This window comes from Sphaerodactylus townsendi, linkage group LG05 (assembly GCF_021028975.2).
Source record: "Sphaerodactylus townsendi isolate TG3544 linkage group LG05, MPM_Stown_v2.3, whole genome shotgun sequence".
Classification (NCBI taxonomy): Eukaryota; Metazoa; Chordata; class Lepidosauria; order Squamata; family Sphaerodactylidae; genus Sphaerodactylus; species Sphaerodactylus townsendi.
This window is the reverse complement of record NC_059429.1, coordinates 10,168,127-10,191,296: the sequence shown is the minus strand read 5'-3', so window position 1 is coordinate 10,191,296 and position 23,170 is coordinate 10,168,127. Positions and strand designations below refer to the sequence as shown.

The 23,170-nt window shown below is 49.1% G+C and overlaps 1 protein-coding gene across 7 annotated transcripts in view; it reads left to right on the top strand.

The window, feature by feature from the left end:
• Positions 1-23,170, top strand: part of TCF3 (transcription factor 3) — a 360,303-nt gene that overhangs the window by 271,292 nt on the left and 65,841 nt on the right. For 6 of the 7 annotated variants that reach the window (XM_048496146.1, XM_048496144.1, XM_048496143.1 and 3 more), the window contains exons 3-4: positions 7,158-7,231; positions 13,269-13,365. In XM_048496146.1, the coding sequence (XP_048352103.1) occupies positions 7,158-7,231; positions 13,269-13,365 (171 nt within the window). The remainder of the gene's footprint in view (positions 1-7,157; positions 7,232-13,268; positions 13,366-23,170) is intronic. The other variant, XM_048496140.1, reaches the window with a different exon arrangement.

Sequence of the window (23,170 nt, the reverse complement as noted above, 5' to 3'; positions counted from 1 at the left end):
CCACTCCTGTGCTAGGCGTCGCGGTGTGAAAAGCAGGTCAGAATTTCCCAGGCTGCCAACACTGCTGTTTATATATATTAGTAGTAGTACTACAGATTGATGGGCCTACATTGAATCAAAGCTTCATGTTATTGATCTATCGTTAGACACGTTGGCCATGCTATCACCAGCTGAAATTCTTAAAAATGTCAGGGCCAGATTGTATGAGTCTGAACATCGACCCCTCCTTGCCCAGGCCAGTAAATTTTGCTCCCCTCTTTTCCTTGGTATCCCGTATGGTTCCTCGGGCATGGCTGAATATCTGTTTGTCCTTCCTGATCCCAACCTCCGCCGGGTCTTTTCTTTAGCCAGCTGTAACATCCTGCCCTCCTCTTTAAGACAGGGAAGGGGGGGGGGAACCCCAACCACATCACGAAAGACGGCACAGACAACTGGACTGACCAGCAAAAAGACTGCAAAACTTACTAAACAACAACTCCAGAATAATCCTAGGCTGATGCCGCATGGGCCAAAAACAGCAGTGTGAAAACAGTGTGAAAATGGTGTATAAGGGTTTAAAACGGTGTAAAAGGGTTTATACTGTTTTCACACCATTTTCACACCGATGTTTTTGGCCCATGCGGAATCAGCCCTAGATTGCAAGGTTTCTCAAACTGGTTGTCAAAAAGCGATCTTTTAATTTATTTATGTAATATACAGGTCATGTCTTTAACTCATTTATGTTTCTTTTCGTGTATTAACAATGTGCCATTAAAGTGGTTGCAGGTGGGTTTTCCAGCTGCGTGGCCGTGGTCTGGTGGATCTTGTCCCTAACGTTTTGCCTGCCTCTGTGGCCAGCATCTCCAGAGGTGTATCACAGGGGGATGTCTGTTAACAGCATTAAAGGTTTATTGTGTTGTATTAGTAGTAGTAACGTTATTGCCGACATAATAGGGTAGCGTTGGTAAGCTCTTTTCCAAAGCAAAATGTAAAAACTCTTTCATACTGCCGGTGTGTTTGTAAGACGTTCGTGTTCTTGCGGAGCGCTGTCTTAGTGTTTATGGCACTGCGTGGCATAAAGATTGCCAGGAAATTTACGGAGCTGGTGTGGGTGTGGAGGGGAACCAGCTCCCACCCCCCTCCTCCAGTTGTGTTCTCCTTTTTCGCATGCGGAAGGTCCCAGCTTCAGAAACATCTCGGCTATCTATCTATCTATCTATCTATCTATCTATCTATCTATCTATCTATCTATCTATCTATCTATCTATCTATCTATCTATCTATCTATCTATCTATTTATTTGCATTCATTGCCTGCCCTTTTCCTTGGTCTCAGGGCGGGTTACGATCAAAATCGTATTAAAATCCAAAAAATGGTAACATCGCAATAAACCTCAGCCCCCAAACCCTAAAACAGTCTAAAATTTCATCCTGCCACTCCCACCCACCCACCCACAAAAAGGGGAGGGGTACTCGGACATCTTGTGGGGGGCCCTTCCAGTCAACCAAACCCCTGGGTGAAGAGGACAGTCGCTGAAACTCCATGAGAGTCGGTGCCTGGCAGGCCTCTGGAGCAGCGGTTCTGAACCTGGGGGTCGGGACCCCTTTGGGGGTCGAACGACCCTTTCACAGGGGTCACCTAAGACTCTTTGCATCAGCGTTCTCCATCTGTAAAATGGATAAATGTTAGGGTTGGGGGTCACCACAACATGAGGAGCTGTATTAAAGGGTCGCGGCATTAGGAAGGTTGAGAACCACTACTCTGGAGGGAGAGCCCCTAGTGTAGGGGCCACTGTAGAGAAGACCCTCTGGACTGCCCCCCCATTCCCCTCACCTCCAAAAGGAGGCGGGATAACCAGGTGGGAGCAAAGCTGTCATAGTGGGGAAGGCCGACACGAGGTACCAAAGCCATGAAGGACAGCCAGGTGGGACTCCCCCTCTGAGCAGGAGTATATTGGCAGATTCTTTCTCTCGGGTTAATCGAAGGTAAGAAGATGTCAGGAAAACCCACTCTGTGTCACTCCAAGGAAAGCTAATTTCCACCGCAGCAGACGGGCCAGAGGTCTGATTGTGTGTTTGGCCGGTTGATGTAAACAGGAAACGGTCTTCTGCTGCTTCAGACCCTTGATCCACCAAGATCAGCGGTGTCCTCAGATGCTGTGGACAGCGGGGTCTTCTCCGGGGTCTTCTCCATCTCCTCCTGCCTGATCCCTTTCAGCTGGAGACACTGGGAATTGAACCCTGTGTCCTTCTGGATGCCAAGCAGAGGATCTTCCTCTGAGCCATGGCTCCACCCCTAGGAGTGTTGCGCCAGAGAGGGTTTGGTGTGGACCGGGGTTTGGCGCTCCGCAGGGGAACATGTGCTGCGAAGGCCCCCCCTTGGTTCCGTATACGGGATCTTATCTTAGCACAGTGATGGCAAACCTTTTCGAGACGGAGTGCCCAAATTGCAACCCAAAACCCACTTATTTATTGCAAAGTGCCAATTTATTGCAAAGTGCCCTGAGCCCTCCGGGGGAGGGCGGTATATAAACCTAACCAATAAATAAGTAAGTAAGTAAGTAATAGGTAGGTAGGTAGGTAGGTAGGTAGGTAGGTAGGTAGGTAGGTAGGTAGGTAGGTAGGTAGGTAGATTAGATAGGTGGATGGATGGATGGATGGATGGATGGATGGATGGATGGATGGATGGATGGATGGATGGATGGATGGATGGATGGATAGATGGATGGATATGGCAATGTACCCTGAATACTGAGGTTTTAGTTTAGAAAAACTGGTTGGCTCCGAGGCGCGCATTACTCAGGAGTAAGCTTGGTGGTAGTCGGTGGCTTTGCTTTGAAGCAACCGTGCACCTCTTCCAACGGGTGAATCACGACCCTAGGAGGGTTGACTCAGAAGTCAAGCCCCATTGCCAGCAACCAAGCTTACTCCCAGATAAAGGATCGCGCTTTAGTTCTTCCCATGAAAATCAGTGGGGTTTAACAGCGCTTAACAGGGTAACCTACACTGCTTCCCCAAAACTAGGTCTTAGGTTTAAAGCTAATAATCGAGCCCAGCAGCCCAGGCCAGCCTACATGTGGGGGGGGGGGACTCTGTTTGCGCGTGCCCACAGAGAGGGCTCTGAGTGCCACCTCTGGCACCCATGCCATAGGTTCGCCAACACTGTCTTAGCAGGACTGAACGAAGAACAGGGTTGGAGACTGACTCACCCTGACTCACCCTTACTAGCTGCCTGACCCACAGAAGGCTCCCAGCCCCTCTGCCGTCTTCTCCTCTGACTGTTTGCTTGCAGGAATCTGCAACCCCCGTTTGTCCACAGCGCTGCAGCATGCGTCGGGCAGCGATGATAATTTTGCAGGCAGCAATTCGGAACCTGCACGCTTTCCTGCTTTTTGATTTAGGTTTAGAGTCAGACGGAGCTGGATTGTGTTAAGGGGGGGGGGGGCGCACATCAACGAAGCAAAAGTTATTGTCAAAGGAGGTAAGAATTGTAGCCCCCCCCTTCCCGATCCAGAGTTGCAATGCCAGCCAATTCTGCCGCTACCCCAATTCCGCACAGTAATCACATTGGAAATTTTTGATTAGAAAACAAAATCTAAATGAGAGTTATGAATATTCATTAGGTGTGGAGATTAATATGCATAATTATGCAAATTAGGCAGCAATTAAACACCAATTCTCCGGGGAAATGATTAACACAAAAGGCCCCCCGAAATAGAAGGCTGGAATTTGAAAGAAGTTTCTGCTTAAATGAACAGTGGGGGGGGGGGGGAGCAGAGGAGAGAGAGCTGAGGAGGGTGCATTTCCCATAATAATCAGCTCTAGAAATTACTCTCTGTGCTTACGTGGGGCCCGAGAGCTAAACGATGGGCTTGCCGGTTGATAACGTGGATCGGAACAGCAGGTTTTGCAATAACTAGGAGGAAGTTTCTGGATGAACTCGAGGGTCGGCTGCCACGTGCCCTCTCTCCCTTGGGGCGATAGCACGGCCATTTTGAACCTGGGACGTATTTTGCAAAAAGCGTTCACTGGAGGCCTGGGTTGCTCCCATTGTGACATCAGGTTGCGTCTTACGTCAGGTGTGCCCGTGTTTATATCCAGGGGTGTCCAACAGGGGCGTAATGCCCATTGGGCAAGGTGGGCAGCTGCCCAGGGCATCACCTTGTGGGGGGCATCAAAATGCAGGGTTTCGTTTTTGGGTATTTTTAGTGGTTTTCCATTTTTGGCCTGCAGGGGGCGCAGTTTTTAGGCTAGCGGCACCAACATTTCAGCGTATCATCAGGAGACTGTCCTTATGCTACCCCCCCAAGTTTGGTGATGTTTGGTTCAGGGAGTCCAAAGTTATGGACTCCCAAAGGGGATGCCCCCATTCCCCATTGTTTCCAATGGGAGCTAATAGGAGATGGGGGCTACAGTTTTGAGGGTCCATACCTTTGGCCCCCCTGAACCAAACTGCACCAAACCTGGGGGGGCATCATTAGGGCAGTCTCCTGATGATACGCTGAAATTTTGGTGCCAATATGTCTAAAAATGCACCCCCTGCAGGCACCAATGTCCTGGTGCAAAAAGATTTTTTGGTCGTGATGGGGTGGCCGCCTATTGGGGGGGGGGGGCATCCAACTCAGGTTTTGCCTAGGGATCCAGTTTGCCTCGTTACACCCCTGGTGTCCAACTCTGGCACCCCAGATATTCATGGACTATGATTCCCAATTGGCCATGCGGACAGGGGTTGATGGGAAACGTAGTTCAAGAACATCTGGGGTGCCAGAGTTGGACATCCCGGCCTAGTCCTTTCTGCATCCTTTCACCTCTCTTTGCTCGAGTCAGCTATGCTGGTGTAGCGAGGGCACTCCTCCTAGAAAGTGGCCCCCTTCCTGCTGGCTCGCCGCTCCGTTTGCAGTATCCAGCCAAGCCCCTGAATTTAAGACATCTCTCCTTTGGCAAGAAGAGGCCATTCCGAACCCTGGAAGAGTCGCTTTGCCTCTAGCCCCCTCTTGTTTTGGGACTCTTTAGTTTGGAGAGGAGACATCTGAGGGGGGATATGATTGAAGTCTATAAAATTATGCATGGGGTAGAAAATGTTGACAGAGAGACATTTTTCTCTCTTTCTCACAATACTAGAACCAGGGGGCATCCATTGAAAATGCTGAGGGGGAAGAATTAGGACTAATCAAAGGAAACACTTCTTCACGCAACGTGTGATTGGTGTTTGGAATATGCTGCCACAGAAGGTGGTGATGGCCACTAGCCTGGATAGCTTTAAAAGGGGCTTGGACAGATTTATGGAGGAGAAGTCGATGTATGGCTATCAATCTTGATCCTCTTTGATCTGAGATTGCAAATGCCTTAGCAGACCAGGTGCTCGGCAGCAGCAGCAGCAGCTGCCGCAGAAGGCCATTGCTTTCACCTCCTGCATGTGAGCTCCCTAAAGGCAATCGGTGGGCTAATCGCGCAAAGCATATGGAGTGCCGGAATTTGATGGAATCTGGCCCGAATCCAGCAGCCTAGCCTCGGTGTTCTTATGTTCTTATGTTACAAAAAGAATTTCCTCCCCTTGAGTAGAGAAGGCACACTGCCCATGCCCAGAATTTTTGGAATCTGAAGGTGGCATCCCGTTACAGGTCTGGTTTTGCTTGAAATAACCCGGCTGGGGCTAAATCAAGTAGTTTCCACTCTCCCCCCCCCCCCCCACTGAACCATTTTGAAAACTGCATTGTTGAGAAACCCAGGGGATCGTGGGCAGGACAATAGGGATATCCTGCCCCCCCCCCTCCCCCCAGCTCTGTAATTTCACTGTGACGTGTCATGGCAGGAGGCCAGAGGAGACGGAACGGTCTGTGTCTGCAATGCTAAGTATACTTTCCTGGGAGTAAACCCACTGAATAAAACAAGTCCTCCTTCTGAGTAGATTGCTCCCTAAATCACGTCAAATTACAATACTGTGTTTGGGGTGGGGGGGGCGGGGGAGATGAATCTCACCGTTGAATATTTTGAAAACTCCCTGCAAATAGAAGACCAGCTCAGAAGAGTGCAGTTGTAATGCTATAAATATTGTGTTGCAATGTTTTAAATATTACTTCGTTCATAATATTATAAGTATGTGTTTATGTGTTGGAATGTTTTTACCCTTCTATGGGAAATACCCTCACAGCAGCTTATACTGCAAAATCTTAAAGCACAGAGCATAAACGCTCTGTGCTGTAAGATTTTATAGTATAAAGCTGCCTTGAGGGTATTTCCCATAGAAGGGGAACATATATTTTCAAATCTTTCTCTCTAATAGGCCATATTTATACATGTTAATATGGGGAGAGTCAGTGGTGGGATCCAAAATTTTTAGTAACAGGTTCCCATGGTGGTGGGATTCAAACTGTGGCGTAGCGCCAGTGGGGCTGGGCGGGGCATGACGGGGGTGTGGCAGGGCATTCCTGGGCGGGGCTGTGGCAAGGACGCAGCTGCTGCGCCGGTCCTTGGGCGGGAAACGAATGCACGCAGGCGCAGGCTGCCACGCACGCCGGAGCACCTCCTGCTAGACTGCTTCAAGTTCTGCGCGCTACTGCTGAGAGGAGGGGCGTAACTAAGGCAAAAATCACGTGGCAAAATCACCAATTAGTAACCCCCTCTCGGCACACACAAATCATTAGTAACCTACTCTCGGGAACCTGTGAGAACCTGCTGGATCCCGCCTCTGGGGAGAGTGTTCCGAAAGGTGTCCCATAGCCTTCATCATGATGTGTGAATGCATTCTGCCAACTCAGGGTTTTACTGCCCAGTTTTGCTTGCTGAATAGACCTGGCGTTCACTTTTTGCGTGCAACGCAATTAAAGCTTGACCCGTTCTCCCTGAGCAGCTAGCTTTCCGCTTCCAAGCGCCTTTTCTCCTGGCACAGTACAGTTGAGGCGTCACACTCCACGGCTGCAGCCCAGTGTAATTGTTCCAGGAGCTGGGCTTTTGGATGCCCTCCGGCAGGTGATCCACTGTGACCGTGGGAAGTTTGAATGATATGCAATAGGAAAGGGTTAGCTCGGTTTTGTAATTTCTATCCCCCTCGCTCCCCATTCGGCTAAATATTTTTATGTTTACAGAAGGAAAAGTTGTAGGAAAGGGCTTTGCTTTTGAAGGTTTCTACTGATAAAAGTAACCAGGTTGGTGTTGTTGTTTTTCTGGTTTTCTCGGCAGGTTTGGATGAGAGGCCGACCTCGGGTTCCTGGGGAACAGGAGATCAAAACAGCTCCACGTTTGACCAAGTCCGGGTAAGGGCCAGATATGAAACCAGCAACAGGCTGAAATGTGTTGCCTTTCTCACCCTGTCTTGTTTTTTCTTGTTTTAGCAGTGGGGGAAATCCTAAAAATGTACTCTACTGAGCAGGTTAATTATATAATTTGCTAGAATCTTTCCCAGCCTCCTGTTTCTGACGAAGGACAGTCCCAAGGAGGTAAAGAAAGAGGGAAGCTGTTCCCCGATGTATTCCCCTCCCAGTGTCAATTACTTGAGGTACAGTGCTTCTGTACATGGAGGTTCCACAGTTAGCCAGTTGGTGAAGAGCTGCTGACAGACCTGCGTCTTCTGCAAATGTGTTGGTCTCGTATTTAAAGCCACGTCAGTTTTTAAACCAGTGGGATATACTTCCGCCTGAACCGTTGCTGTGTTCCTCTCGTTCTCCCTGAATGCTGGAATTCCAGAACACCCAACAAAGTTGATGATCAGGAAGTTCTGGACAGAAATGGAAGAGCTTCGTTATGCAACTCGTAGTCGAGTTGTGCAGTTCACTGCCGTGGGATGGGGCAGTCGTTGCCAGATTGGATGATCTGAGAGTAGGATTTGGGGAGGAGTGAAGGACAACTGCATCAATTACTGTTAGCCGTGGCGGCTTGATGGAACCTCCAGATTCAGAGGCAATCTGCCTGTGGAAGTGACAACAGGAGACAGTTTTGACCTCTGGGGCCCAGTTTCTTGGTCTTTTGACTGGCTACTATCAGAAGTGGGATCAGGAGCTAGATCGGGGTGGCCAACCTATGGCACTCCAGATGTTCATGGACTGCAATTCCCATCAGCCCTTGCAATTCCCAATTGGCCATGCTGGCAGGGGCTGATGGGAATTGTAGACAATGAACATCTGGAGTGCCATAGGTTGGCCACCCCTACCCTATACTGTGTTTATTGAGCACCACCGGCCAGTGCTGGCAGGGGTCATTGATGGGACATTGCAGTCCATGAACATCTGGAGTTCCGACAGGGTTGGCTACCCCATCTTATGGTATGGTTTATTGAGCACCAATTGGCCATGCTGGCAGGGGCTGATGGGAATTGTAGTCAATGAACATCTGGAGTGCCATAGGTTGGCCACCCCTACCCTATACTGTGTTTATTGAGCACCAATTGGCCATGCTGGCAGGGGCGGATGGGAATTGTAGACCATGAACATCTGGAGTGCCACAGGTTGGCCACCCCTGGACTACATGGTTCCTGGGACCTAATGGGTTTAAAGCAGGGGTGTCCAACTCTGGCGCTTTGGATGTTCGTGGACTACAATTCCCATCAGCCCCTGCCAGCATGGCCAATTGGCCCTAAACCCCTGGTTTAAAGCTTTTCTGCCACTACAGAAAAAGCTGTCCCCACATGGAGACAGTAGCAGAAATGATCACCCAGAGGACCTCACAGTCAGCGAACATGTACAAAATATGTATTAATTGATTGTCCGAGCTACAAACTCAATACTGCCTTAAATTTCCTAGAATGTATAAATTTATTGCCCCCCCCCCACCCACCCAGTACATAATATTTGTGGCTCATAGGCCCACATTCTGAACATCTAAAATAGAGTTTTGGAGAATTCGCCATCCGCTGTGGCATTATGCATTCCTTCTCTTCCCTCCCCAATGGCATACAGACTCTTTCCTGGTTTGTTCCAGTCGTGGATTTCTGCGCCATCTGCATTCAGTTTGGGCTGATCCTCTCCAGAAAATGCTTGCCCCTCCCATTTTGCAAGTCCTGGTGCATGCTAACTTCCATTTTGGAGGCTCATGCAAACTGCGGATAGCCAACGAGGAAAAAGAGAAGGTCTTCACAGAGCAGGAGAGATCGAATGTATCAGTCTGCTTGAAATCTGCCCTGTTTTTCGTCCTCGGTTTTCTGCTCGAAAATAATTTTCGTTCAAGGAAGTGCAGTAATGACACCCTCCGTGCTTTATGCTGTATTTTCTTGCATTTCATCTTGGAGCAGCAGTGGCGTAGGAGGTTAAGAGCTCGTGTATCTAATCTGGAGAAACCGGGTTTGATTCCTGGCTCTGCCGCCTGAGCTGTGGAGGCTTCTCTGGGGAATTCAGATTAGCCTGTACACTCCCACACACGCCAGCTGGGTGACCTTGGGCTAGTCACAGCTTCTCGGCGCTCTCTCAACCCCACCTACCTCACAGGGTGTTTGTTGTGAGGGGGGAAGGGCAAGGAGATTGTAAGCCCCTTTGAGGCCCCTCAGGAGAGAAAGGGGGGGATATAAATCCAAACTCTTCTTCTTCTTCTTGTGCTGCAGATTCTTGGGTGAAGCTCTGAGTGAGCTAGACCTGCTTTGCACATGCGGAAGAATTTATTTAATTTATGTTATTTCTAATGCAGCTGGAGGAGGGAGAATGGAGCTGTATTGCAGCAGTTTGGGTGATTTTTCGTTTTTAAAAAAAACAACTCACCGCAAGCAGAAAGCTGGCACCCTAATCAAGGAGTCTGCAGAGATAAGAGTTTTCTCCCTGCTGTGCTAGCTTTCTATCCGTGAAGAGTTTTACATGCGAAGGAATTTTCAAAGCTGGGATCCCAACCAGAAGCCGCAAGACCGCTTTTACCGCCTCATTCCACCGTGATGGCATTCATTTCAATATTTTGGCATTCCAAAGTATATCAGGGCTGTCTACTCACTTGACGGAAGATGCCATTTTCAACCAAACAGCAATGAATCCAGTGTATTGTCGAAGGCTTTCTCGGCCGGAATCACTGGGGTGCTGTGTGGTTTCCGGGCTGTATGGCCGTGTTCTAGCAGCATTCTCTCCTTAGAATACAGGAGAGAATGCTGCTAGAACACAGCCATACAGCCCGGAAACCACACAGCACCCCAGCAATGAATTCCCTGCCATTGATTCAACACATAGCTATCATAAAAAGTCAGGCAGCGGGTAAATGTATTACGGCATGCTTTGTCATTTTATTTTGATGGCATGGCTCTGTTTAAAAAAATTTGATGAAAACCTGGATTGGCTCAGTCAAGAGGCCGGGGCAGCAAGCCCCAAATACCTGTGTAGATTCCCCTAAGAGAGAACGGGAAAGTTGGCAAAACAAGACTTGAGAAATTGGGAAGTCTGTTTAGGAGGCAAAATAAAATTAAAGACTCGGGAAACTGCCTTAGGAAACAAGATTTGCAAACAAAACGGTTTGGAGAAAAATGTGAAGCCTGTCCCAAGGACAAAAGGCAAACCCGGAGTGAGCTTGGTAAAATAAAGTCAGAGCTAAAAACCTACAAGGCAGCAACTGCTCATACGAAAGCTGATTTGCAAAGTGCAGGAATTAAAATAAAATTTCTAGAAGAAAACAGCAGGATGATGAAGCTGAGCCACTCCTAAGTCCTCCCCCCCCCCCTCCTCAAGGAAATGAGAAAATACTTAGTGGCTCAGTACAAGGAACAAAAGAAGCTATGGTCTCGGAGCAGATATATAGTTCCTATAGCAGTGATGGCGAACCTTTTCAAGACCGAGTGCCCAAATTGCAACCCAAAACCCACTTATTTATCGCAAAGTACCGACACGGCGATTTAACCTGAATACTGAGGTTTTAGTTTAGAAAAAACGGTTGGCTCCAAGGCGTGCGTTACTCGGGAGTAAGCTTGGTGGTAGTCGGTGGCTTTGCTTTGAAGCAACCCGTGGCAACTCTCTCTCCAAATTCGGTGAATCAACCACCTCTAGGAGGGTTTACTCCGTGAAGCAGGGATGCTCCTGCCTAGGGACAGGGGGTACCCTTGAGAATCGGCTCTTTCATTTGGTCTTGCGGGGCTTCTAACATCTTTAGGGTCGCTTTTGTGCTTTTAAATGTTTAAAGTGTTTTTTCAATGCTCTGGCCTTGCAGGCGCAAGTACCATACATGGTTATGGCACCAAAAATTCCTCAGGGTAGCCATCCAGATCGACCTGAAACTGATAAACATTGTACCCCATTTGGTGATACTTGTTCAAGGGTAAAAGTTATGGGACTCCCCAAAGAGGTGACCCCATCCCCATTGTTTTCAATGGGAGCTAACCTGAGATGGGGTTACTCCATTTGAGGGACCATAACCTTGGTCCCCCCGGAACATAATCTTCACCAAACTTGGGTGGAATCATAAGAATAGTTATCAGATGATACCTCTGAAAATTCGTGGTCAGGGTCACTTAGCTTTTAAAATACACTCTTCCAGGCATATCTCCCAAGAAATTGTGGCTTCCTAAGATTCTTTGTTTTGTGTGATTCTGTCTACCAGGTGAGCCAAATGAAATTCTGAAAAGCAGCTGCACATTGCTTTTTTGAAGATAGAGGCAACTAGACTTTCAGGGTGGCTCTTTGCAGGAGGGCCTCCTGGTAATAGCATCCAGGTTTGGAGACCTTTGCTTCTGGGGGGTTTCCCCAATTCACTCTTATGTGCCTCCAAAAGACTCTTATTTTGTTTCCCTGCTCCTGCATATGAGTGCCTGCAGGGTGAGTTCCCTCTCTGTGAATCCTCTGAACTCCCCTCCCACTCTAGAAGCAAGCTCACCAAGCTTGATGCTATTACATCATAGCCTCTTTGAGCCACCTTTGGAAAGTCTGGCTTCTATCTTCAAAAAAATGTGCAGTCTGCCTCAGAAATTCCTCATTAGCTAAGCAATGGAGCAAAAGTCACTGCAAAACAAAGAATCTTATGGCCAAATTTCTTTGGGGTGTTTGGAAGGGTTGCATTTTAAAGCCAGTGACACCTCAAATTTAGGACAATATCTAGTTGAATCATTCTCATGATGCTACCTGCTTGGTAGGGTTATTTAGGGGGACTAAAGTTATGGTCCTTCTCAAATGGTGAAATCTTCATCTCAGTGCTAGCTCCTACTGAAAACAGTGGGGATGGGGCATTCCATTTGGGTGCAAGTCCATAACTTTGCTGCCCCCTGAGCCAAACATCACCAAACCTCTCGGGTGGTATCATTACTGCGCAGTCTCTGGATGTGATGCCCTGAAATCATGGTGCAATGCTAGCCTTTAAAATGCCTCCTTTGCAGGATGAAAAAACACCAAAAAAATACCCCCCCCCCAAAACTAAATAATTTTGCATTCAAGATTTGTTCTATATTTAAGAGGGACATAATTAACGGACAATTTTCCTTTGTCCCGAAATGTGCCCAATTCTTTTGCTCCAGATCTCTCATCTCGAATCTCTGCTATTTGTTTCATCTGAATCTCCAACCCTCAAAAGTGATGCTGTTTCAGGGTGGAGATTCACCTTTGAAACAGCATCACTTTCACCTTAGCTTTAACCGGGACCCTTAGTAGATTCTCCCTTTAGGGTGGATTTAAAAAAGAAGAATCTGGATTCCTAGTGCCTTAAACAATTCATTGGAAAGTGATGCTGTTTTGAGGGGTGGGATTCCAATAGAGGTGTTTCTTTGTGAGAGATGATGCTGAGCATTTGTTTGGTAAATGTTTTGCTGGGGGTGATTTGTGAGAGATTACATGCTTACAATTCACTGCACGGCTTGAGTTATTGTTTCTAGGCTAACAACCCATCTCTATAGGTTGTTGAGATTAGGAAATTAGGAAAAGAGTTGGTGGGGAGAGAGAGCTACAGCTTCTATGGGGAGGGAGGTGTCCTTTGCAGCTGGCACAGCAACCATTGTTTGGTCATGGTGGAGGAGGGTGGCTGCCCATATGCCGGGCCGGGGGGGGGGGGGCGCCAAACTCAGGCTTTGTCCCCGGGCGCCAGTTTGCCTAGGTACACCCCTGCTCAGAAGCAAGCCCCATTGCCAGCAACCGAGCTTACTCCCAGGTAAAAGATCGTGCTTAGTTCTTCGTGTGAAAATCAATTGGGTTTAACAGCGCTTAACAGGGTTACCTACACTGCTTCCCCAAAACTAGGTCTTAGGTTTAATGCTAATAATCGAGCCCAGCGGTCCAGGCCAGCCTAGATGTGTGGGGGGGGGAGGCACAGATGTGGGGGGGAGCCCACAGAGAGGGCTCTGAGTGCCACCTCTGGCACCCGTGCCATAGGTTTGCCACCACTGTCCTATAGTTTTGCTCTTTGTCTCCTCAGCAGGGCTATGGCGAAGGCTCCCATTACGGCGAACCCCGGGACCTCCCGCCTCATAACAACATATCTTCATCGCCATTCCTGGGGTCCGGAATCGTAGGTAAGTGTCCCTTTTGCGGGGGGACCTGTATGAAATTTGATGCGTGGGAGAGGGAGAGATTCTCACGCCTTTTTGGCCTCACCCAGTTCCTTCTGGGGAGGGTCTGTGCTTCCGATGAACATGCAGAACATGCCAAGTTCAATCCTCAGCCTTTCCAGTTAAGGTTGAGGCAGTTGGTAACGTGAAAGATCTCAGCCTGGGATGCTGGAGGGCCGCTGCCGGTCTGAGTAGGCAATACTGCCGTGGTGGCCGAGGGTCTGACTCCGTATCAGGAAGCGTGCTGGAGGCGTGTGTTTATATGTTCGCCAAACTCCAGGCTGTCCCTCTGGCCTTGGAGACCCGTCAATATGAGTTTCAGTGGATTTGAAGACCCGTCAATCTCCAAATGTTCCCCTTTCCCCCATCTGCATATCCTGACTCCTCTGTCTTGAGCAGCAGTGACTTAGCGGTTAAGACATAGGTGTCAAACTTGCGGCCCTCCAGATGTTATGGACTACAGCTCCCATCATGCTGGCAGGGGATGATGGGAACTGTAGTCCATAACATCTGGAGGGCTGCGAATTTGACACCTGTGGGTTAAGAGAAGGTTTACTCTAACCTGGAGAACTGGGTTTAATTCCCCGCTCTGCCACGAGCTTATTTGGTGAATCAGATTAGCTTGTGCACTCCCAACACATGCCAGCTGGGTGACCTTGGGCTAGTCTCGGTTCTTCAGAGCTCTCTCAGCTCCACCTACCTCACAGGGTGTTCGTTGTGAGGCGGAAAAGGAAAGGAAATTGTAAGCCTCTTTGAGTCTCCTACAGGAGAGAAAGCGGGGGTATAAATCCAAACCCTTTTTTATCATCATCATCATCTTCTTCTTCTTCTTCTTCTTCTTCTTCTTCTTCTTCTTCTTCTTCTTCTTCTTCTGTAAGATAACCCTTTGGCAAGAATCTCTTGCGCTGGAGGAGAGCCATAGTAGACTTGTGGGATCTAGCCCATTGTATTGTTGAAGGCTTTCACAGCCGGACTCAACTGGTTTTTTAGGGCCGTGCGGCCGTGGTCTGGTGGACCTTGTTCCTAACGTTTCGCCTGCAACTGTGGCTGGCATCTTCAGAGGCGTATCCCAGAGGGAAGTGTGCTTCTACCAGACCACGGCCACACAGCCCGGAAAGCCCACAACAACCAGCTAACCCATTGAGTTTGTGTTTCCTGCAGAATAGCTGCATGTATGTGTTAGCCGTTTGCACCTGTGCTCTCCTAAGGACTAGGAACTTGTTCGTTTATTTCCATTCCCCCACGAGTAGAATGCAGCTGTTGGCTATGGAATTCAGCGGACACTTTTATCATTTAGAAATAAATGGAATCTGAATTGTGGGGCTGCTGCCGCTGTTCACATCGGGTGGGAGACATCCACAGCCATGCCAATTGGGGTCGAAACGCGCCTCAAGATGGAACAGAGCGACCGTGTCCTCCTCCCCCCCCCCCATCCCATCCTATTGACTTCATTACTGTGCTTCTTGAACCAGGATAATCCTGGCAAAGCTTTTGGGGAGGAATTCAGGGGCCAGGAGAGAGAGCAGTTGCCCCGTAGGAGATGGCAGGTCTGTGTGTTGTGAATCTTCCCCCCGTCACTTCGTCGGCTTTATGTCCTCCTTCGTTCTGATGGGTTTTTAAGGCTGGCCTTCCCAGTTTGTTTTGTTTCTTTTTACCCAGTTTGCATGCAGTTATCTCAAATTAAAAAAACGGAATAAATTTCAACGGGAAATCAGGGAGGGGACCGACTGTGGCAGCACCCAGAAAAACAAGATTGGAAGTGAGATTTTAGTGCTGGGAGAGTGAAATCCAGGTAATATCTCTAGCATATATGGAAGTGATGGAGAACCTTTTCGAGACCGAGTGCCCAAACTGCAACCCAAAACCCACTTATTTATTGCAAAGTTCCAACACGGCAATTTAACCTGAATACTGAGGTTTTAGTATAGAAAAACCAGTTGGCTCCAAGGCGCGCATTACTCGGGAGTAAGCTTGGTGGTAGTCAGTGGCTTTGCTTTGAAGCAACTGTGCAACGCTTCGAACGGGTGAATCAGGACCCTAGGAGGGTTGACTCAGAAGCAAGCCCCATTGCCAGCAACCAAGCTTACTTCCAGGTAAAGGATCATGCTTTAGTTCTTTCCATGAAAATCAGTGGGGTTTAACAACCCTTAACAGGGTAACCTACACTGCTTCCCCAAAACTAGGTCTTAGGTTTAATGCTAATAATCTCCCTGAAATAATTGCACTATTATCACATGACGAACTCTGTGCACACGTGCCCACAGAGAGGGCTCTGAGTGCCGCCGCTGGCACCCGTGCCATAGGTTCGCCACCACTGATATATGGGATGTCAATGTAAAATGATTTGTGTTGCACCCCAGGTCGTCCCCCCCCCCCCCAACCTAAGCCTCGGTCAACTGGGGATGGGAGGGGATTGAGTAAAATAACTGGGTGGGCGGAAATTGTTTTACTAGCAAAGATAACCCCCCCCCCCCCCGGCAGATCTCTTTCAAGTAATTATTTCTAGCAATTAACTCCTTTGCGGGGCTGGGCCGCTAATCTAGCCAGCATTATGCCTGTCGAGCAGTTCGGACAATGGTTTTAACGGGCCTCTTTGTTTCTCTCCCCCCCTTGAAAACACCTCTTCCACCACCCCCTCCCTTAATCTCCGCGCCTGATCTCAGCCCACCCACCCCCAAGCCAGGAATGGATTTATTGAGTCTGGATTGTCAGTTCTCATAAATCTCAACCTTGGCTTGTTTTCCTTAACCACGGTTGAGCGTCCATGTCTGAGCGTTGAAAACGGTGGGAAAGAAGGCCGTGAGCCGGGCTGTGTGACAGTGTGGCTCAGCGTGAGGGGTTGCTGAACCGGGACTTGCAGTAACCTGGTTAAGCGTTGCACCAACCAAGCCATGGTTGAGGATAGGGGTTTCCCAATATATGTGAGTGTATGAGCCGCTGTGAAATTCTGACGCAGGGTGGTGGGCGCAACCAGAAAACCACCGCTGCAGGATACGGAGCCACAAACGCAGAGGAAGCGCAAGTGTAGGGGAGAAAGAGGGGGGAATGTAAAAATGCACTGAGGAAGCGGGATGAGAAAGAATAAAACAAACTGTATAATGGTAGCCACACAATAACCGATCGGCCAGTCAGAAACCCTGCTGGGTAAGAGCCCCACCTGGCCCCACCCACTTAAAAAAACACTTGGTAGGGATCCAAAAGGTATCAGCGGGCACTGTGGTGCCCGGGGGCGCCATATTGGTTAGAAAAGTTACACAGCCTCTTTGCATGCCTTTGGGGTCTGCAACCTGCGGCTCTTCAGATGTTCATGGACTACAATTCCCATGCTGGCAGGGGCTGGTGGGATTTGTAGTCCATGAACTTCTGGAGAGCCTCAGGTTGCAGACCCCTGGTCTTGTGCGAGCCTCCTCAGGCAGGGGTAGAGGGTAGTGGTTTGGCGCTGTGGCATGACCGTGCGCCTGGAATCTTAACCAGGGCCAGCTGTGTTTAACGCTAACTCTTCTTGAAGACACCCCCCCCCCATCACTGGGGTGTGTCCGTCTGCCCACCGACTCTGTGCGTCCCCCTCCCCACTTCAAGCCTGCCTGCTTTACTCTTCCCTAATCCCAGCGCAGTGTGTGGGGGGATGCATGCTACCTTCACAACAGGTTGGCGCATGGCAACCAGCCCCCTAGAGGTCTGCGTTCAGATCCCACGCTGTTCAACTCCGGAGGCTCCTAGGCAGCCTTAGGCGAGTCACTCCCTCCCCCTTCTCTCCCCTCTTTGTCCACCTCGCAGGGCTGTTGTGGGCCTGACTCTGAGAACTTTGAGGGAAGGTCAAGGAATAGCGGGTTAAAAACCAAGCGATGCCGCCTCTGTCCCCAAGAGCTCCCTATGCAAATTGTTCCAGTTTTCCATCTGCGTTTCTTTCTTTCTTTCTTTCTTTCTTTCTTTCTTTCTTTCTTTCTTTCTTTCTTTCTTTCTTTCTTTCTTTCTTTCTTTCTTTCTTTCTTTTTCTTTCTTTCTTTCTTTCTTTCTTTCTTTCTTTCTTTCTTTCTTTCTTTCTTTCTTTCTTTCTTTCTTTCTTTCCATCCATTCGCTTGTCCCCTCCAGTGTGACCAGCCGAAGCTGCGAGTTCCCTTCCTTTCCTTTTTTTTGTTTTCTCACCTGTCAAACCCCAACTGTGTCCTTCTTGTGCTACCGTGTTTCCCCGAAAATAAGACAGTGTCTTATATTAATTGTTGCTCCCAAAGATGCGCTATGTCTTATTTTCAGGGGATGTCTTATTTTTCTGTGTTCTGTTCGTCGGGCATGCTTCCAAACAAAACTTTGCTACTTCTTACTTTCGGGGGCTGCCTTATATTTCGCACTTCAGCAAAACCTCTACTACGTCTGATTTTCTGGGGATGTCTTATATTCGGGGAAACAGGGTAGGAAATGTTCCATTTTGTAGTGTCCCTCCGGGCTTTTTACCAGGTGGGTTTTTAAGACATTCTAAGTACAGTTCATGGCTGACAGTGCAAACAAAGGGGGGGGGGGGAGAGCAGGCAGATGGGAGGGGGGCCCAGAAGACCCAGGCAGGGACGACCGCCTGCAGTTGTGACTTCTTTCCCCATGCACATGTGTGTCAGTGTACTGATTTGAAGGCGTCCATGTGTGGAATCTGCACCTGTTCTTCATTGATGAGATTTGCAAATCTGGAGAGATGCTCCGTTTCCATTGACTTGTGTGTGTGTGCAACTTGTACATTTGTGGTTTAAAAAACTGCTGTTCACACGGGGAGAGCAGAATTTCCCCTCAGGCAGGTACCTGAGCCACAGAGTATACCTCCCACATTCTGGGTACTTTCTTGCGCATGCACGTATTTTTTTGCACCAGAAACCAATTGCCCCAAATACAGAAGATGCAAATCTTTGTTGCTTTCTTGATCAAACGGCAACTTGCCAGTAGACAGTACTTCTGGAGTGATGCTTTGCTCTGGGACCGTTCATAAAACTTCCTATCCAAACCCACAAATACTAAAGGAGCACAGCTTGTGTGAATGTGCCAACTCCTGTGACACAAATACACACCAGGTTCCGAGTCAAGGGAATCGGAGTCTGAATGATCCCAACGTGATGACAACTCCTTTAATTACTCCGCAGGCAACTTTCTCTTTGTAAATTCTTTTAGAGGAGCAGCAGTGGCGTAGGAGGTTAAGAGCTCGTGTATCTAATCTGGAGGAACCGGGTTTGATTCCCAGCTCTGCCGCCTGAGCTGTGGAGGCTTATCTGGGGAATTCAGATTAGCCTGTACACTCCCACACACGCCAGCTGGGTGACCTTGGGCTAGTCACAGCTTCTCGGAGCTCTCTCAGCCCCACCTATCTCACAGGGTGTTTGTTGTGAGGGGGGAAGGGCAAGGAGATTGTCAGCCCCTTTGAGTCTCCTGCAGGAGAGAAAGGGGGGATATAAATCCAAACTCTTCGTCTTCTAGATAGAGGTCATTAACCATTCAGCATTAGCGTATTAATTTATACGGTGAAAGAAGTCTGGATAAATCTGAACAAAAGGGGGAAAGTATAAGCAAACTACTTATTTATACAAGGTCCTGGCGTCTCTCAGACCCCGTAGTACTTCATGTTATAGAACCCCAATACTTTGCCTACATGACTAACGACAAGCAATCCTTTTTAATGCCGCATTATATCTTTTAAATAGAAGTATGTGTTCTACACAATCTTGTTGTTTTAATCTATTTATTGTTATTAACTGCTGTTGAGTTTTCATGGGTTAAGTTTTTATGTTGTATTAATTTGCTGTTTGGAAAACAGACATGTTGTGAGCCACCCCGAGCCCTTCGGGGATGAGGCGGCCTATAAATTTAATTAATTAATAAATAAAATAAATAAATAAGTCCATGGCAAACGGCTTGCCATTTTCTTAACTGTTATTTAATTGATGTTTATCCGGCCCCAATGCTAGAATTTATAGTATCCAGCCCCGATGCTTTTTCCAAGTGCAGGTAGGCTTAAGAGAGCAGGAAATATGCCCCCCGCCCTGCGCCACACACACACACGTGTGAACGCTCCTCCACTTTGCATATTTGTACCGAAATGACCGGCAGGGTGGCCCTTTCTGATCAGAGAAAGAGCTGGCCTGTGGTTTTCAGGACAGAACTTTCTGGAAAGGTGACGTTTCCTTTCCTCTTCAATTTAGACCAGTGATGGCGAACCTTTTCGAGACCGAGTGCCCAAATTGCAACCCAAAACCCACTTATTTATCACAAAGTGCCAACACGGCAATTTAACCTGAATACTGAGGTTTTAGTTTAGAAAAAACCATTGGCTCCGAGGTGTTCGTTACTCGAGAGTAAGCTTGGTGGTAGTCAGTGGCTTTGCTTTGAAGCAACCGTGCAACTCTTCCAACGGGTGAATCACAACCCTAGGAGCGTTTATTCAGAAGCAAGCAACCGAGCTTACTCCCAGGTAAAGGATCACGCTTTAGTTCTTTGCATGAAAATCGGCGGTGTTGAACAGCGCTTAACAGGGTTACCCACACTGCTTCCCCAAAAGTAGGTCTTAGGTTTAATGCTAATAATCGAGCCCAAGCCAGCCTAGATGTGTGTGAGGGGGACTCTGTTTGCGCGTGCCCACAGAGAGGGCTCTGAGTGCCACCTCTGGCACCCGTGCCATAGGTTCGCCACCACTGATTTAGACCCAGTTTGCTGTATTGATGAAACCAGTCAGTGCTATTTTTGATAGAAATTGCCTGACGGGGAAGGGGGCGGGGGGAGAGCTCAAGACGGGAGGTGGGGGGGGGGCGGGGAGAAGAGGGCGGTTGTGTGGCAATTTTAGCTCCTAAACCGCTTAGAAAAAAATTAGGTCAGTTAAAAGATTTTGCCCCGCGACCCTTTGACCTCCTGTTTACTTAACGCTAAGCCGCTCGAGCCGGGAAAATGTGGGCGGCAGAGCGCCCTTCTGTCACGGAATGGCTGCGCATGGCTTTCAGTGAGCATCCTGTGGCTAGAAAACCCGTCACCCGGCCATTCTGTCATTTCGAAAGCGAGAAATGTGGTGGCAATTGGGGCTTATTTTGTTTACTCAGGAGATATGTCCCCTCCCTTTCTACTGCCAGTTTGGGGAGGGGGCGTGCCCCTGCATGTGGATGTATGCTGAATCAGTGACAAAACCCCTCGCTTTGAGAGCGGAGAGTTCAGGGTTCCATTCAAAGCATCCCCACAAAACGAAAAGAGTGCGGTACGGTTGGTTGTGGGTTTTCCGGGCTGCGTGGCCCTAACATTTCGCCTGCATCTCTGACTGGCATCTTCAGAGGTGTATCACGGAGGGAAGTCTGTTGCACGCTGTGTAACGGTGTGTAAAAAAAACAACGGGGCACAGTGTTCAAACGGTAGAAAGGGGAACAGGACCGCTGTACCCTGTCTGCCAGCAATGATAACAAAACAACCTAAATTGCAGTTTTAGTAAACGGTGGAAGTGCATAATTGCAAATAAGTGCAAAAAACTGAACATCCTGTATAACAATGTGACAGTCGGTATTCTCCTAATAACAGTTAGTCATATCTTGAAACTGTCGCCAGGAGAGATACTGACACGCAGTCAGCTGGAGGTCCACAAACAGACTGTCGTTGTTTCTGTATAGATTTCACAGCAACACAGAGATGCAAATGAAACAACAGTCAGTGGTAATATTCCCTAAATGTGCGTGCTGTGTCATTCCTTGCGAAGTAAACTTTGCAAGGGTCCTTCAAATCCGGCCTCCCGTTTTCCCAAGACCTGCAGCGTCCTCCCGGTGAAATCGACACGAGTGTGTTGTATGTGTAGATACCACAACACAACGCAGCGTTTTTGGGTAAAAGCCTTCCTTGGTGTACAAATTTGTTCAGCCAGATCAGCTGCAGGATCAAGTTGTAGAGTAAAACTCACAATCCTGCTATGGCTGATGGCCTGCCATTAAGTGCTCGATTGTAAATTGTAATTTAGGTTGTTTTGGGGCGATTCCGCACATGAGTAAAATAGGCTCGACCCAGTTCCCTGAGAAGGGTACAGACCTAGGTCAAAGCCATTGTTGTTCCCCACTGCAACCGGCTTGATCCCAGCTCAGAGGGCGGAACCATCCTGTGCCTCTTCGCCGCTCCGTTCCGATTGGCTACTCTTCTACGGCCATGTTCCGTCTATCCCCACACACGTTATAGCATTACGAGGAATGGTGGAACGAAGGTGGCGTTTTTATGTTCGGCCAGCTGTACGCATGCCCGAAACACTCAGCTGTGATTGGCTGAATGGGGGACTCCTGGCACCAGAGATTCCACACTTTACTGGAATCGAGCTGAGTTCGAGCGGGGTTCCCTGAAAAAGTAGTAGTTCCCAACTGGAGTCGGAAATTGGACCGTTACACGGGGCGAAGCTGGTACAAAACCATGTCGATCCCAGTGGTTGTGCGGAGCACTCAGGTCGAACGCGGCTTGAACTTAGGTCGATAACGCAAGTGCGGAATTGACCTTGGTGTCATTATTGGCAGCCGGGGTGCAATGGTCTTGTTTGCCTTCCTTCAGTTCTCAGCATCACCAGGTAGGCAAAATCCCACCCACCTGAGGCCCGGGAGAGCCAGCGCAAGTCAGAGGAAGGCGCTGCTGAGCTGAAAGGGTAAAAAGGTCTGATGCCGCCCAAATGGAGCAAAACCCTACAGTTATGCGCTTCTGCTTTTATCCAGACGGACTCAGGTTCCTGCTTTGTGTGCCAGACAGAGGCATTCTGGGAGAAAATGCCCGGGGCAGCACCTCCTCAACGTTTCCCCCCCACTTGCCCCTCCCCTTGTGCCCCACTTACCGCAGCTGGTGGCGGCGGTCCCAGGCAGCCAGGGCCAGGCCTGGTGGGGCCGGGAGCCTGCTGCGGGCCCTCTGGGTGCCTCTTGGCTTCTCCTTCAGCCGGCGGAGAAGGTCCTGGGCAGCTGGCGGAGAAGGGCAGTGGCGGTCCTGGCTGGCAGAGGGGGAGACCGCCAGGTGGGGGTGCCTCTCCGCGTAAGGCATAGGTGTCAAACTTGCGGCCCTCCAGATGTTATGGACTACAGTTGCCATCATCCCCTGCCAGCATCATGTGGGCAGGGGATGATGGGAACTGTAGTCCATAACATCTGGAGGGCCGCAAGTTTGACACCTCTGGCGTAAGGGGTGTGGGGGCGATTTTGCGCGCCCCCCCCCCACGTGATCTAATGGGTGGCGCCCAGGGACAATTGACCCTCCCCCCAATGTCCCTCTGGCAGATACATCCCTGGTGCCAGATAGTCCAGAATCTGGTTCACAGTACCTCCAGGCAGAGGAGGGATCCAGCAGGTTCTCACAGGTTCCCGAGAGTAGGTTACTAATTATTTGTGTGTGCCGAGAGAGCTCCGAGAAGCTGTGACTAGCCCAAGGTCACCCAGCTGGCATGTATGGGAGCGCACAGGCTAATCTGAATTCCCCAGATAAGCCTCCACAGCTCAGGCGGCAGAGCTGGGAATCAAACCCGGGTTCCTCCTGATTAGATACACGAGCTCTTAACCTCCTACGCCACTGCTGCTCCTTAGTTAGTTGAGAAACTGGGATTTGTTGATGGCAAATTTGTCCTGGCTGCAGTTTACTGGGATCTGATTGGTGTTCCTGGCGGTGGGAATTGCTGGTCCCACCTGAGATGGCGTTTTGATTTTACCCCAGTTCTGTGGTTAGGTGGTGGCAGAGAGGAGCTGTGGTCCAGCGGAAGAGCATTTGAATGGCATGTATAGGGTCGATTTCTGACATCTCCAGTCGAAAGGAC